The following is a 16,608-nucleotide window of genomic DNA, read 5'->3' on the forward strand; positions in this document are numbered from 1 at the left end:
AAACTTTGCCACAGGAAGGAAAACTTAAGGATTCGATAATCTTTCTTTTTCTAGCTTTCTTCATTTCCTTCTGGTCTCATTTAGATGTCTCTGTTTCTCCTATTCCATGTCTTCATTTTTGGGTTCCTACGCCAACAGCAAGGAAGGAATCTTGGTGGCTGGTGGTTCTGAACGCCAGCCTTCTGGTTAGCAGTCAAGTGATCCGCTGCTAACCTAAAGATTGGCTGTTCAAGTCCACCCAGCCACTCTGAGGAAAAAGACCTGGCAATCGGCTCCTGTAAAGATTACAGCCTAGAAAGTTGTTCTAGTTGGCCACATATGGTCACTATGACATGGAATCGACTCCACCGCACCTAACAACAAGAGTCTAACAGGAAGTTCTGTCAAATCTACTTCAAAAACTCATCATGAATCATCCATTTTATCTGCTGCCACTTTGGTCTCTCTTCATTACCTGGACTACTGCCAAATCCTTCCTTTTGAAAAATAAAAATCAAACCTCACCACCACCCCATCCAAACCTTCAAACAGTTCCCACTATGCTTACAATACAATTAAAAATCTTTGCTCTGACTTAGAAGTTTGCCAGTTTCTCCAACCTTGGCTCATTTGCAATTCCCTTCCTTTTTGTCTTCATAATCTAGCTGTTGACTCAGGACATTTACAAAGTTTTTTCCTGAAAAAAGAAAATCTAATTTGGATGGTTGATTTGACAAAGAGGACTAGCTTTAGCAACTAATTAATATAGTGACTATTTTCCATAAATTGTTGTTATGTGCGGTCGAGTTGGACCCGATTCATAGCGACCCCTCCTTGGGTTTCCCAGGCACAGTATCTCTATGGAAGTAGATTGCAATCGCCTGCTCTATAGAACTTACATTCTAAATTAGTCACTGAAGATTTTTAACTCAAATGTCACTTGCTCAGGGGACTCCCCTGACTCAAATCACTCTATCACATTACTTTCCGGGCAATTAAAATCATCTAAGATTGTTATTTATTTATTTATTTGGTCTATTATATTTCTTCACTCTAGAATGAAACCTCCATGATAGCAAGGACCTTGTCTCCTGTTGTCTCTGTATCCCCAGCGCCTAGAAGAGTGTCTGGCACCATACATGCTTGTTAAATAAATGAATTGATTTAATTAGTTCTATGTCCATTTCAGGAGCCCTGACGTCGCAGTGATTAAAGGCTCTGTTGCTAACTGGAAAGTGTGTAGTTCAAACTCACCCGCCGCTCTGCAGGAGAAAGATGTGGCAGTTGGCTTCCGTAAAGATTTATGCTTGCAAACCCTGTTGTTGCTGTTGTTATGTGCCGTCCAGTCGGACCCAACTCATAGCGACCCCTCCTTAGGTTTCCGAGGCAGTTATCACTACGGAAGTAGATTGCCCATCTTCCTTCCGAGTAGTGGCTGGTGAGTTTGAACCGCCAGCCTTCTGGTTAGCAGTCAAGTGCCTTAGGTACTATGCTACCAGAGCTCCTGTAGAGCACTTATACTCTGTCCTGTAGGGTCGCTATGAGTTGGAATTGACTCCACAGCAGCGGGTTTGTTTTTTGGTTTGATGCTCATTTCACAGAGGGGCAAACTAAGACTGTCGAGAGACAGAAGCTCTAGGTAAGTACCTCTGTTCAAGTCAGTCCAACCACAAGGCAGTGCTGATACATTCTCCTCAATTCATTCCTCATCCCAACATCGCAATCCAAGGGCTACAACCCCGTCCGAAGAAAGATTTTCCCGCGGGTTTTCCTCGCAGTGACTCCAGGATCCCGCCAGGAGGCAGCAGAGGAGATGCCACCCGATCCGACCAAAATCGGCGGGACAAGAGGGGGTTTCCTCTTCCGGGCAGGACTGGCCGTTTCCGCTTCCGGCCACTTGGTATGTGCGGTGCTGACGTGAGGATGGACGGGCAGGTGGCACAGTGCTCTGCGCGGCTACTGCAGCAGGTCGGGCCACGTGGCACTGGGGTAGGGGGTGGAAAGCCTGGGAGGAGAGGGAATTGGCCCGGATTCCCGCCCAAGAAGCGTGGGCCGCCCCAGCAACGAGGCGGAGGTCGTCCTAGTCCCTTCAGACGCCGGTGGCGGGGCCCCGAGACTCGGGCCTGAAGTGGCTCGGAGGCGCACGCCCTCCCCAGGGTTCAGTTTCCGCTTCAAACGGAGAGGGAGAGGGTGGGAGAGAAAGAGTTCGTCATTCCGAAACCCATTTGGCAGTGACATCCGATAAAGTGGAGGGTCCCGCCCTCTCCCAGACCTCCCCAAGTCATCGTCTCCGGTGGGCTGGAGTCTGTTTACAAATCTCTCTACAACCTCCCTCCCTACATAGACACACGTTTTGAAGGGGAGCTTGATAAGTGGAATAGTATCAGGAGACCTGGGTCTGTTTTACATCTGAGTCACCATTCTGTATGACACTGAGCAAGAAGATCTCCTGAAAGCCCGTAGTGGAGAACAATGTGAAATAAAACTCAAAATCATTAAAAAAAAAAAAAAGGACCCGATTTGCCTGTCTGATAGAGCCTGATGGAACCACTGAGACTGTGGCCCCTAGTTGCCCTTTAGGAGCTCTGGTAGCATAGTGGCTAAAGCACTTGACTGCTAACCAGAAGGCTGGCGGTTCAAACCCACCAGCCACTTCTTGGAAGGAAGGTTGGGCAATCCTACTTCCGTAGTGATACTGCCTCGGAAACCCAAGGAAGGGTCGCTATGAGTCGGTGGCCGACTCGACGGCACACAACAACAACAACAGTTGCCCTTTACGTCTGGAATTGAACCCTCTCCTGTGGCTTCCAGAGCCTCATCATCAGACAAACAGGAGTTTCTGCTTTGAGTATTTGTAGGGAAACAGTCACAGGTTATAAAAGTGGAATCAATTCATTGTTTCTTATACCATGATGGGAAGGATGATAGAATGGTAGTTTACAGTTCTCTTATATCAGGAGAATTGACGCTGAACAGTTAAGGAACTTGTTGAATCACTTCGTTAATTTGTACAAACAAAAGACAGGCATATGAACTGAACATTTATATTAGGTAGATACCCTCCTTGGAGAGAACAATCATGGGAGAAGGGCTGTGTATGCACAGGGTATCAGACCCCGGAAGGGCATGGTGAGGGGAGTAGGAATGCAGGAATGCATCAGGGAAGGACACAGGGAAGAGATAACTATGGGGAGGAAGTGGGAGAGAGCTGTTTCATTGTGGGAAATAGTAGTCAATGTCATGAGACAAAGTGTATGTGAGCTGCTGTGTGAAAAGTGAATTTACCCTGTAAACTCACCCAAATCACCCAAAAAAAAAAAAAAAAAAAAGCCTATGGAGCAGGCCTCATCATCAGACAAACAGGAGTTTCTGCTTTGAGTATTTGTAGGGAAACAGTCACAGGTTATAAAAGTGGAATCAATTAATTGTTTCTTATACCATGATGGGAAGGATGATAGAATGGTAGTTTACAGTTCTCTTATATAAGGGGAATTGATGCTGAACAGTTAAGGAACTTGTTGAATCACTTAGTTAATTTGTACTTTGGTTTAATAAAGTCAGCAGTCACAAAGTACAAATTAGCCAAATGATTTGGCAAGTTCCTTAGCTGTTCAGAGCCCCATATTCTTGTCAATATGGAGATATAATTACCATCTCAGTTGGTCCTGATAAGATTATGAAGAAAATTTCTGAAAAATGTTTTGCTCAATGTCTGAGACATAATATATGTTCATTTATGGCAATGTGTTTTGGCTGTTTAACATTCTGAAATTTCAGGTGAGTACTCTCCCTCTAAGTTTGGCAATTGGATTGGAAGTTTTATTTCTTTCTGAACTGACATGTCTTTAGTTTTAGGTAAAAAGCTAATCTAGGATCTGAGACACTGGAAACAAAGAAGACAGGAAGAAATGAGGAAATCTTTAGTCCCAGAAAAACCAAAAGGCATACACTAAAGCTATTTTGAATGTGACAAGGCATTTGCTTTTTAACAGCTCTAAGTCCTAAGGTTTGAGATCCTGATCAAGTTCAACTTAAAATGACCATATAGGGGGGTAGAACTGCCCCCATTGTCTTTCCAAGGCTGAAATGTTTATAAAAAGAAGCCCTGGTGGCATGGTGGTTAAGTGCTGGGCTGCTAACCAAAAAGCCAGCAATCCAACCCACGGGCCAGCCACACTGGAGCAGAAAGATATGGCAGCCTACTTGATGAGAACAGGGTTGAAACTTTATGGAAGCAAATTGCCACATTTTTCTCCCATGGAACGGTTGGTGGGTTTGAACCATTGACCTAGTTAGCAGCCAAGCACTTAAGTACTGAACCACAGAGCTCTTTAAAAACAAGTTGGTCACCTTTAAAGTTAACTAATACTCTAACTAAATCAAAGTGGTTTATTGAGCTAAAGAAGCCAGGAATAGGAGGTTTATCCCATTATATGCTTAATACTCGTTTTCTCTCCCCAGCACACGTACAGGTTGCCCCACTATCTGAAAGTAGAGCGTTCCTGTGAAACCTTTCATAAGCCAAAATGGTGTAAAACAAACAAGCAATTACCATTAATTTATATGGGAATTGAGCATTCCAAGGTTCAAAAAATAACCTGCAAATATACCAAATAACAGTAAACCTAAAATAACACTATAGTATTCACACATACAGTTCAAAGCTGTGGCAGCTTGATGCTGAGTGTAATTCCTGGGGAAGAAGTTTGGTGATGTCACTCACTGCTCAAGGTGCACACTATATAAACAGCTGGCTGCAAAACCAACTCTGCACACACTATTCTCTTAAAAGTGAAAACCCTCTTCAGATTTATTTCAGATGGCTGCTAGCAAAAACAGGACTAAGTAGGTTTTTCATAAAAAAGAAGTGGTGTAAAGTTAACTTTTGAAAAGCGGGCAATACCTGTACTTTGATTTCTCTTATGAAGGATAATATTCTCATGTCAGTAAAAGCCTCAAAGGAAAAATCATAACGTGAAAAAGAAAGTCCATCAGTCTTATCACCTCTGCCATGCACTGATAGGAAGAGGAAATGGGGCAATACAGTTTATGGTATAATGTATGTCATGGAAGTCATCAAGTATATTGGACTGAAGAAAGTTCCTGTTCTTTCACAGGAGAAAGAGATTAAGTTTCTCACTGCTGAAATCGATCGCCTGAAAAATTGTGGTTGTCTAGAAGCTTCTCCAAATTTGGAGCAATTGAAAGCAGAGAATTTAAAATTAAAATATCGAGTAAATATTCTTCGAAGGGTGAGTACTCAGGATTATTCTACAGTTTCAGTTATTTTATCATTTTAAAACCCAGGGAGCTCTGATGGCATAGTGCCTGAGGTATTTGAGTGCTAACCAGAAGGCTGGCATTCAAACCCACCAGTCACTCCTCAGAAGGAAGGTTGAGCAATCTACTTCCGTGGTGATATTGCCTCAGAAACCCAAGGTGGGGTCGCTGTGAGTCGGATCCGACTCAGTGGCAGTGGGTTTTGATTTTTTCAAAACCCATGTCATTGAAAATGCTAAGACTATACCCTATGGAATTTGGAAAAAGCCAGTATTTTCTCTGATTATGACTGAGTTTTTGGTTGGTTCAAATAGTGGAGAAGTTGGTGGTGTCCTTTTTAGCATCATCTTTTCAGGGCTTTTGAAACGTTACCTCATTAAATGTTTAGATAGCTTAATAAGCTTTGGGCCTAGTAAATGCTATAATTAATGGATTGAAGATGTCTTGCAGGAGAGATTCAAGTAGGGTTAAGACATTTCTTTCACTAGCTTATACCTGTGCCTTTTAAAATATGTGTATTTTGTTATTATTAAGTCATTGCCTCTATCCTAAAGGAAATGTTTCAATATATACCTACGTTCCTTCTCTGCCCTAAGTTCTTTATTATATTATATGGTTTCATTTTTATATTTTACATTTGTTACTTTTTTACTTAATATTTCAAAATCTTTTTTTTTCCATGTAGCCTGTGCTATATTTGTTAATTAATGATCTCTTAATCTAAACTGGTATCACAGTTTTGTCAAAAACATGAGTTTGCATCAGAGTTTCAGTTATTTGGCCTGTCTTTCAGGTCTGCTGATGACACCATCCCAGAGTATGGCCTCACACCCATAATTACTGTTCTGTGTGTGTATACTACTTTCAGCCACAAGTGTTTTGCACTACTGAGTAACAGCAGCTGAACACAAGGTACACAAACAAATTGGAAACAAGCCTCAGAGGAATCAAGTCCCGTGTGTTACACCCATTCATCCCACCTTCTTCCCCGGCTCACTTTGGCCACATGGCTTTACCTTTGAAACACTTAATGGATGGTTGTCCCTTATTTTGGTTAACTCAGCAACCTCGACTATTCTTTATGTCCTTTTCCATTGAACTATTATCTTTTCTTTTTTCTTTAAATGTTACTTATTTTCTTGTTGAGAATATACATGGCAAAACAAAATAATTTCGACCTTTTCTACATGAACAATGTAGTGACATTGATTACATTCTTCAAATTATTTGGCCATTTTCACCCTCCTTTCCGAGCAGTTCCTCCCTCATTAACATAAATTCACTGCCCCCTAAGTTTCATATCTAATCTTTTGAGATGCTCTTGTCAATTTGATCCCCTATAATAGTTTTTAAAAGAGCGTAGTGCTAAAGGCAGACATATTTTACTGGTTAAGCTGAACTGTTATTTGGTTTAAGAAGATTTCAGGGGATAATTTTGGTTTAAGGTTTAAAGATTATCTCAGGGTAGTAGTTTTAGGGATTTATCTTCCTTCCATGGCTCCAGAAAGGGTGGAGTCCATAGAAGTTGAAATTCTATTCTACATTTCCTCCTCTTTGATCAGGATTCTTCTGTGGAATCTTTAATCAAAAAGCTCAGTGATGATAGCCAAGCACCATCCAGTTCTTCTGGCCTCGTGGCAGAGAAGGCAGTTGTTCATGGAGGTAGTTAGCCACACATTCCATTTCCTCCTCCTATTCCTCTGTTGTTCCAGGTGAATAGAGACCAATTGTTATGCCTTGGTGGCATTCTTACCTTTTCTTGAAATAGTCTTATATTTATTTAGTATTTATTTAGGAATATCTTCTTAACAGCAAAGATTTTTTTAAAATATTAGCTGTTACAGTGCTCTTGTTAAATAGATTTTTAATAGTTTTCTCAATTTTTCTCATAAGGTATGTTATTTTTAGAATGTAATTTTTTTTCATAATATGAAGTTTTCTGAATGCTTGTATCAAGGTAAGTCAGATATACCATATGTAGTGTTCTTTAACTTATGGAGGTTACCATTTTTGATGAGAAAAGACTTGCACATATAAAACAAGTAGGGAGATAAGTATTAAATTGATTATGATCAAATATTAAATTGCATGGTGGAAAAATCAAGTACAGGGGATTTTATTAAATAACTATATATATACATACATACCTGTACCCTATTCATTAAAATTACAAGGATTAAGATTTATACTGGATTTGGGGTCCTATGATTATATCTAAATAACTTTAGTATTTGCTGCTGCTGTTGTTGTTGTTGTTGTTGTTGTTGTTATGTGCCATCGAGTCAGACCCGACTCATAGCGACTCCTCCTTGGGTTTCCGAGGCGGTATCACTATGGAAGTAGATTGCCCTATCTTCCTTCCGAGGAGTGGCTGGTGGGTTTGAACCACCAGCCTTCTGGTTAGCAGTCAAGTGCCTTAGGCACTACGCCACCAGAGCTCCCAGTATTTGCTATTAGAGACCTTTAAATTGTAAAATGTGTATATTCCCCTTTTTCAGTATGTCACTACAGAGGGGAGTCAATGGACTGATGTTTATGAAAAGAGTAAGGAAAATTAATGTTTTAGTGTTTTAAGACTATATTTCCTTTCAGCAGAGAGAGGGATGATATGGAAGCAGAGAACTGGGTTCTGTATTTCAGTGGACCTAAGTTTAAATGACTTTGCCAGTTATTATTTTAATCTTTGGAATGTTTCTTAATCTCTAACCAATATGAAAATGATGATAATAGTAACAAAATAAATTTTGTTGGTAATGCATATAAAACACTTGGCTCAGTTCTTGACACAGTTCTTAAATATTACTTTCATTGTTGTTGTCATTAATACTAGACATCATTGACATTGTGATTCACATAAAATTATGATTAGTGTTAACATAAATTTGTAGGTAGTATTTTCATCTGTATTCTGTTAAAAGCATATGAGTGTTTATTCACCATTTCTTAATAACCTGCTACATGGAAGCTACTATGGTAGGTGCCAGAGTTATATCCATGAATTTTCCCTGAATCCAGAAGTCTAGTGAGGAAACAAATCATTTTGAGATGGTGTGATAAATTGTCTTGGTTCTCTAGTGCTGGTATAACAGAAATACCACAAATGGATGGCTTTAACAAACAGGAATTTATTCTCTCACAGTTTAGGAGGCTAGAAGTCCAAATTCTGAGTGCTGGTTCTAGGGGCTGGGTGAAGGCCCCTCAACCTTAGGCTTCAGTTCCAGGCCCATTGGAGCTGGAGGCTTGTCGTAACTCAGGCAGCTGCTTGCTCCTAAGGCTGACAGACCCAAGGTCGGCAAGTAGAATGGCACAATCTGAAGATCATCAGGCACACGGCAAACCACTGGTTTAAGTCCAGGAGCAATCCTAAGATTGGCAGGCTGCTGAAATGAGGACTTGGCCAGATGGAGGATCCAGATGTGCCAAAAAGCTAGAGGTCTTCCTCAAAGCTTCCCCATATATATTGGAAGCAGGCCACACACCAAAGGCAACTAATTCGCTGCTTACAACAGATTCCACCATGGGATTGATTTGAATCTCATCATGGTGAATAACTGCATTCAGCTGCCTAGTACTCAAAATCATGGCCTAGCCAAGTTGACACACAACCTTAACTACCACATAAGTGCAGTTGTAGAAGTAATTATTAGCCATCTTTACTAAATATATTCCACTCCAGAGAAAAGGAGAAATAGGAGGTAGGAGTAGTCTAACATGAAATTATCAAAACAGTAAGATAAAATTGTTTTTCTGATGTTTTTGTATTGATAATACCATTGCTGCTCCTTTTCATTTCATGCCTTAAAGAGGCCAACATTTTGATAGAATACATTTTCTTTTTGTCCATTGAGTCCATTTAATCTGAAGTTATTTAGGATGGATTTTATACAGTTATTTTCTCAGAGATTGGGAGGAACTACTACTCCCAGTTTTTCCTCTGACAAAAGAAGCATAGAAATAATGAACTCAGGGCATTAACCACCTAATCATAGATGCTGTATTATGAACTTGTTCTGTGAATTATTTCAGTATAACCTAGATAAGAGAGCACTGTACTATAAGTAGAGGTTATATTTTGGTTCTTGAAGTACATGTTATATTTTAGTTGTTCAGACATTTGAAGGTTTCTCAGAATATTTGGGAAAGTTTTGTGTGATGATATAGCACTTTACTGACATATTTCCATTCTTTTCCTATATAGAGTCTTCAAGCAGAAAGGAATAGACCAACTAAAAATATGATTAACATCAATAGCCGCCTACAGGAAGTCTTTGGTTGTGCCATTAAGTCTGCGTATCCAGATTTGGAAAATCCTCCTCTGATAGTCACACCAAGTCAACAGCCCAAGTTTGGAGACTATCAGTGCAACAGTGCTATGGGTATTTCTCAGGTGATGTATTGTTATATATCATTCTTGGTGATTTGATCTTATTAAGGGTATTATCATCATCCTGCCATTTATGTAAATAATATAAAACTAAATCCTCAGTGAAAAGGGCATTTTCAACAGTTCTGAAAAATTTGAGAAAGGATGCACACTTTTCATTAAAAAAACACAAATTTGAATTTTCAGTTAAGTTTTACATGTATTCTCAATATATATTCTAGAGTGGTTACGTATAATTGTAGCTGTTTTGAGGTCTTAGGTTTGCTGTATTAACCAAAGGTATGTGCTTCCCATTTTTGTTTAAATTAAACTTAAAATTTCTAGGTATCAATGTAGAGATATGAGACACTCTCGTACCATCATCCTATCCTTATGCTACTACAAATTTTTACTCAAAACCTGGAGCCCCCTTTTCAAAAAACAGACAACTTTGAGCAATTGAAGGCAATACTTAGACTTAAAACCACTCACTAAGTTTTAGTACTTCCTTCATGTTGCATCTAGGATCACTGTGTCTTCTTGGTGAGTATTGGGAGATGAGAGACTAAAAGTTGGCCATATATCATGTGGCATCCCTAGGGAATATTTGATACAACTGGTGTTTTTGAGGTGGGACTTGAGTCTTTCATTTTCAGTCAAAATATTTCTCTAGCTTAATAGCTACATTATCAAATGTGTTAATGGTTAATTGCCTCTGGCTTTAATATTTCAATTTTCCTTCCTTTACTGAATAGGAAAGAGTTAATCTAAACAGAGTCCAGACATTCCCCTTGGACAATGTTTATGTGTCTACATTGGGGTTAAGTGTTATAAGAGTGCTATTTATCACCTCTGCTTCTGGTGTTAAGTATTATAAGAGTGCTATTTGTCACCTGTGCTTCTGTAAAGGTTAGTGTCTTGGGAACCCTATTGGGCAGTTCTACTCTGTCCTGTAGAGTCACTGTGAGTTGGAATCAACTCAGTGGCAGGAGGTATTTATTACTCATATTTGAATATTGCCACTTTCATGATTTGAAAATTAGAAATACAAATATGCTTCATCAGGCTTCATAACTGTGGAATTGGTTATGTCTTCATAAAATAAAAGTCCTGAGTATGTGCCTTGGGAGCTCTGGTAGCATAGTGCCTAAGGCATTTGACTGCTAACCAGAGGGCTGGCGGTTCAAACCCACCAGCCACTCCTCGGAAGGAAGGTTGGGCAATCTACTTCCATAGTGATACTGCCTCGGGAACCCAAGGAGTTTTGCTATGAGTAGGGTCCGACTCGATGGCACGTAACAAGAAGTATGTGCTTCAAATCATGTTGAAATGGTGATCATGTGGTTTTGATACTTTTGTCTTCTTGACACTGTTGATAGTTAATCTGTATATTCATAAGATGATTGGACTTTTATGCATCTGCCTTTGTCATGCTTTGTCAGTTATGCATCTCCAAGTCCAAGTAATTTACTAAAACCTATTGTGTAATTAATTATTTCATATTGTGTTATAGATGCTCAAAACCAAGGAACAGAAAGTTAATCCGAGAGAAATTGCTGAAAATATTACCAAGCACCTTCCAAGCAATGAGTGTATTGAAAAAGTTGAAATTGCTGGTCCTGGTATGACTTAATGTTATTCTTCTTAGATAGTTATAGTGACGCTGGCTGGTTCCTTTCCGAAATTAAAAAAAGAAGAAAGAAAGAAAGAAAACCTTTAAAAAAAAAAGAAGATATACAGTATAAAAACTAGTATTCATATAGTCCCCAACTTAACAAATATCTTTTTTTTTTTTTTACATTTTATCATTAGTAATATGTGCTACATAAATGTTGCAGTGCATAATATGCTAATGTTGTCATTCTCAGATATTCACTTGCAGATGTTTAATTTTATGATTTACTGATCAAAACACACTGCCATTTAGCAGGCTATGGCCTGATCTACAGTGAAGTCTGTTGATGTAGAGAATTCTAATAGACAGAAAGTTAGGCAATGTTCTACATTGTTATGACACTGACAAATATAGATAGAATTTATAAAAATAACTGATAATAAAAGACAATGATAAAACTTAAAAAAAAAATTCAACTTATAATGGAATTGTCAGAATAGAGCCTCATCATAATTCAGGGAAACCTCTACTGAACAAGATGGTATAAGCACATTGGATTGTGAGTTAGGAAACTGAAGTTTTAATCTAGACTCATATACCACACTCAGCTACCACTTAGCTTCCTGACCTTGGGTCAGTTGTTTTGCCTCCCTGTGATTCAATTTTTTCATCAGCAAAAGAAATAGATAAGATAATGACAGATAAACAGTAGAAAAGGGACCTTCTGTTTTCTGTTAAGAGGCACATAAATCATTTGTTGAGAGTGAAGGGGACCTGAAGTAAGTTGGAAGCTTTCAGGAGAGTGGTGAAGGTTTGAAATAGATGTTCCGGTAGGGAGCTTACAAGAGGGCTCAAGTCAAAGCCCCAAGTGGTATTGGAATCCTGGAGAGTTTTGCCAGAGCTACATCAGCTCTCTGGAGACAGCTATGAAATTGAGAGAGGCTGGCTAATATTTTCTCTCCTTTGCTATCCATTAGGTTTTATTAATGTCCACTTAAGGAAGGATTTTGTATCAGAACAGTTGACCAATCTCCTGGTGAATGGAGTTCAACTACCTGCTCTTGGAGAGAATAAAAAGGTGTGAATACAATCTTCTATTGAAATATTAATCTTTTAGAACTATCTGGGAAGTCCTATAACTTGGAAAGGGTTTTTACTTTTTTGTATTAAGATTTAATCATTAGTATTTGGAATTATGGACATAACTGAAATGTAGCCTTTCTCCTGGGTCTTGCTTCTTAAAAAAACATGATTTTTTTTTTTTTTTTTAATTCCACAAAGAACTTGAAGTAGCTAATTGACATTTATGAAGTATCGCTGAAAAAGAAGATAGATAATTTCTGTAAATGAATTTAATTCTTTTTCAGTTAATGTATAAGTAGATTCATTAGAAATCTAACGCAGTTGAATTACAACCCAAGCTAATTTTTGTCTGAGATTGTTACTATGTTATTAAAGAATGTGCATGTGTTAGAATAAAATGTTATCCCTCTTTTAAAAATTTTTTTTTATTGTCTGTCACAGGTTATAGTTGACTTTTCCTCTCCCAACATAGCTAAAGAGATGCATGTGGGCCATCTCAGGTCAACTATCATAGGGGAGAGCATGTGCCGCCTATTTGAATTTGCAGGATATAATGTGCTAAGGTATGCACTCTTGTCTTTGCTTAGGTACTGCTAAAGAAACATCTCATTTAAACAAATATCTTGGATTAAATCAATGGTTCCTAAGCTTAGTTCTGCTTCATCATCACCTAGTAAACTTTTTTAATAAATAATCTCCTGGGGCCCTGCTTTCCAACTAATGATTTTTTAGACTCTGTAGGGGCAAAACCAACAAAAACGCTCCACTATTCATTCCAAAAATCTTTATTGAATGCTTTCTGTATACCAGGAGTTTATATTCTAATAGGGAAAGAGGTAAGCAAAAAGAATATTATGTTGAGCTTTGTAGGCCATGGTAGAAAATTGGAATTTTATTCTAACTGTAGGGTCTACCTTAGTAACATTGATGAAGTAAAACTTTTGGGAGCTTCATTTGCTGATGTGACAAGATTCAGAATGAGAAGAAACAGCTGCAAATATCCATTGAGAACGTGGACTATATAGAGTATGAATCTAGGAAAATTGGAAGTTGTCAAAAATGAAATGAAACTCATAAAGCTCAATATCCTAGGCATAGTAAGCTGAAATGGACTGGTATTGGCCATTTTGAATCAGACAGTCATAATGGTCTACTATAACAGTAATGACAATTAAAGAGGAATAGTGTCACATTCATTCTCAAAAAGATCTATCGTGAAATACAGTGCTGCCATGATAGGACAATATCAATACATATACAAGGAAGACTAAGTTAATAAAATTATTATTCAAATTTACACATCAACCACTAAAGCCAAAGATGAAGAAATTGAAAATTTTTATTAACTTCTGCAGTCTGAAATTGATCAAACGTACAACCAAGAAATGTTGATAATTACTGGTGATTGGAATGTGAAAATTAGGAAAGAATGGCCTTTGTGATAGATGTAACACCTGAGATTGCATGGTAGAATTTTGCAAGACCAATGATACTCGTTGCAAATGTTTTTTTCAATAAAATAAAGGATGACTATACATGTTGACCTTGTCAAGTGGAATACACAGGAATCAAATTGACTACATCTGTGGAAAGAGATGATGGAGAAGCTCAGTATCATCAATCAGAACAAGACTGTGGCTCACTGGAAAAGACCATCATTTGTTCATATGCAAGTTCAAATTAAAGCTGAAGAAAAATAAGTCCATAAGAGCAAAAATACAATCTTGATTATATCCCAACTGAATTTAGAGACCATCTGAAGAGTAGATTTAACGCATTGAACGCTAATGACCAAAGACCAGATGAGTTATGAGGTGCCATCAAGGACAGCATACATGAAGAAAGCAAAAGGGCATTAAAACCACAGGGAAGAAAGAAAAGACTAAGACGGATGTCAGAAGAGACTCAAAGTTAACTATTAAATGTAGAATAGCTACAGTGAATACAAGAATTGAAGGAAAAGAGCTGAACAGAAGATTTCAAAGGGCAGCTTGAGAAGACAAAGTATTATAATGAAATGTGCAAAGACCTGGAATTAGAAAACCCAAATGCAAGGACATGCTTGGCATTATCTCAAGCAGAAAGAACTGAAGAAAAAATTCAAGCCTTGACTTGGAGTATTGAAAGATTGAAGGAAACATTGAAAGAAGATGAAAGGAATAAACAGTCTCTGTACCAAAAGGAAATGACTGATGTTCACCCATTTCAGGAGGTAGTATATGATCAAGAACAAGTGGTACTGAATTAAGAAGTCCAAGCTGCACTGAAATAAGAGGCAGAAGACAATTCTTCAGGAATTCTTGAATATCTGTTGAGATGTTCTAACAAATGGATGCATTGCTGGAAGTGCTCACTTGTCTCCGTCAAGAAATTTGGAAGAAAAGTACCTGACCAACTAAAAGATCCATATTTGTGCCCATTACAAAGAAAGGTGATCCAGCAGAATGCAGAAGTTACTGAACAGTATCATTAATATCACATGCAAGTAAAATTTTACTGAAGATGATTCTAAAATTATTGACTGGAAACTGCCAGAAATTCAAGCTGGATTCAGAAGAGGTCATGGAATGAGAGATGTCATTGCTGATGTCAGATGGTCTTGGCTGAAAGCAAACCAGAAAGATGTTTACCCGTGTTTTATTGACTAAAGGAATTCAATCTTTTGGATTGTAACAAATTATATATAACATTGCAAAATATGGAAATTCCAGAACACTTCATTGTGCTCATTAAAGAACCTGTATGTGGACCAAGGGGCAGTCATTCAGACAGAACAAGGGGAGGCTACATGGTTTAAAATCAGGAAAGGTGTGCGTCAGGGTTGTATCCTCTTACCGTACTTGTTCAGTCTGTACACTGAACAAGTAATCTGAGAAGCTGGACTGTATGAAGAAGAGCACAGCATCAGAATTAGAGGAAGACTCATTACCAACCTGCAATATGCAGATGACACAACCTTGCTTGCTGAAGCAAAAAAGATTTGAAGCACGAAACATGAAGATCAAAGGCTACAGCCTTAACATAAAACAAAAATCCTCACAGCTGGACCAATAAGAGACATCATGATAAATAGAGAAAAGATTGATGTCAAAGATTTCATTTTACTTGGATCCACAATCAGTGCCCTTGAAGGCAGCCATCAAGAAATAAATAGTGTATTGCATTGGGCAAATCTGCTGCAAAAGACCTCTTTAAAGTGTTGAAAAGCAAAGAACACTTTGAGAATAAGTTGTGCCTGACCCAAGCCATGGTATTTTCAGTTGTCTCATATGAATACAAAAGCTGGACAATGAATAAGAAAGACTGAAGAATAATTAATTCCCTTTGAATTGTGGTGTTGGCAGAGAATATTGAATATACCATGGACTGCCAGGAGAACAAACTAATCTGTCTTAGATGAAATACAGCTGGAATGCTACTTAGACGTGAGGATAGCGAAACCACCTTTTGTACTTTGGTCATGTTGTCTGGAGAGACTAGTCCCGGGAGAAGGATATCATGCTTGGTAATGTGGATGGTGAAAGAAAAAGAGGAAAACCCTCAACCAGATGGATTGACGTAGTGGCTGCAACAATGGGCTTGAGCGTAGCAAGGATTGTGAGGATGGTGCAAGACCAGGCAGTGTTTCGTTCTGTTGCACATAAGGTTACCATTGAAACCACCTCAGCACCCAGCAGGACAATGGAAAGTCTTAATTAATGAAGCATTGTGATCTATTGAAAGATTATTCAGGCTGCTATGAACAAGTGAGGCAAAGAAGGGAGACTCTTGAAATAAGTTAGGAAGCTATCATAATACTCCAGTTGAGAAATGACTTGGTGGTTTGGGATTACATCAAAGCAGAGAGGGATGAGAAGTCTTTGGATTGACATATATTTTGAAAAATTTTGTCCATTGATATTTGGAAATGACTGGTTTAAATTACACTTAAGATAATTGGTTAAAAAGTTAAATTTCCATAAAACTGTGGTAACGATGTCATTGGTTTCAGCTGTCATTGTCACAGTTAGCTGCACAATTAAGAGATCACCATTCATTGATAGGAACTTCATCCAGCAGATCTTCGATGCCCACTTTGTGAAGCCCCTGTGCCTGGGTATACAATGCTAAATATAACAGACATAGTTTTTGCCTCTCAGTGAAGCTTGCAAACTAATTGGGGAAACAACCAAGTAAACAAATTACTACTAAATGTGCTACTAAGTGTGCTATTCCAAAAAAAAAAAATTGCCTTTGAGTTGATTCCAACTCATAGCAACCCTATAGGACATGGTAGGACTGCCCCATA

General features: G+C 38.4%; 1 protein-coding gene across 1 annotated transcript in view; it reads left to right on the forward strand.

Annotated features, from left to right (window-relative positions):
- Positions 1-1,902: 1,902 nt before the first annotated feature.
- RARS1 (arginyl-tRNA synthetase 1) overlaps positions 1,903-16,608 on the forward strand; it is a 43,925-nt gene continuing 29,219 nt past the window's right edge. Inside the window, exons 1-6 of the mRNA XM_007939742.2 lie at positions 1,903-1,947; positions 5,097-5,231; positions 9,458-9,646; positions 11,136-11,244; positions 12,215-12,315; positions 12,762-12,883. Of these exons, the coding sequence (XP_007937933.2) occupies positions 1,903-1,947; positions 5,097-5,231; positions 9,458-9,646; positions 11,136-11,244; positions 12,215-12,315; positions 12,762-12,883 (701 nt within the window). The remainder of the gene's footprint in view (positions 1,948-5,096; positions 5,232-9,457; positions 9,647-11,135; positions 11,245-12,214; positions 12,316-12,761; positions 12,884-16,608) is intronic.

Source organism: Orycteropus afer, unplaced genomic scaffold (genome assembly GCF_000298275.1).
Source record: "Orycteropus afer afer isolate SDZICR_OR568_19922 unplaced genomic scaffold, OryAfe1.0 scaffold00062, whole genome shotgun sequence".
Taxonomy (NCBI): domain Eukaryota; kingdom Metazoa; phylum Chordata; class Mammalia; order Tubulidentata; family Orycteropodidae; genus Orycteropus; species Orycteropus afer.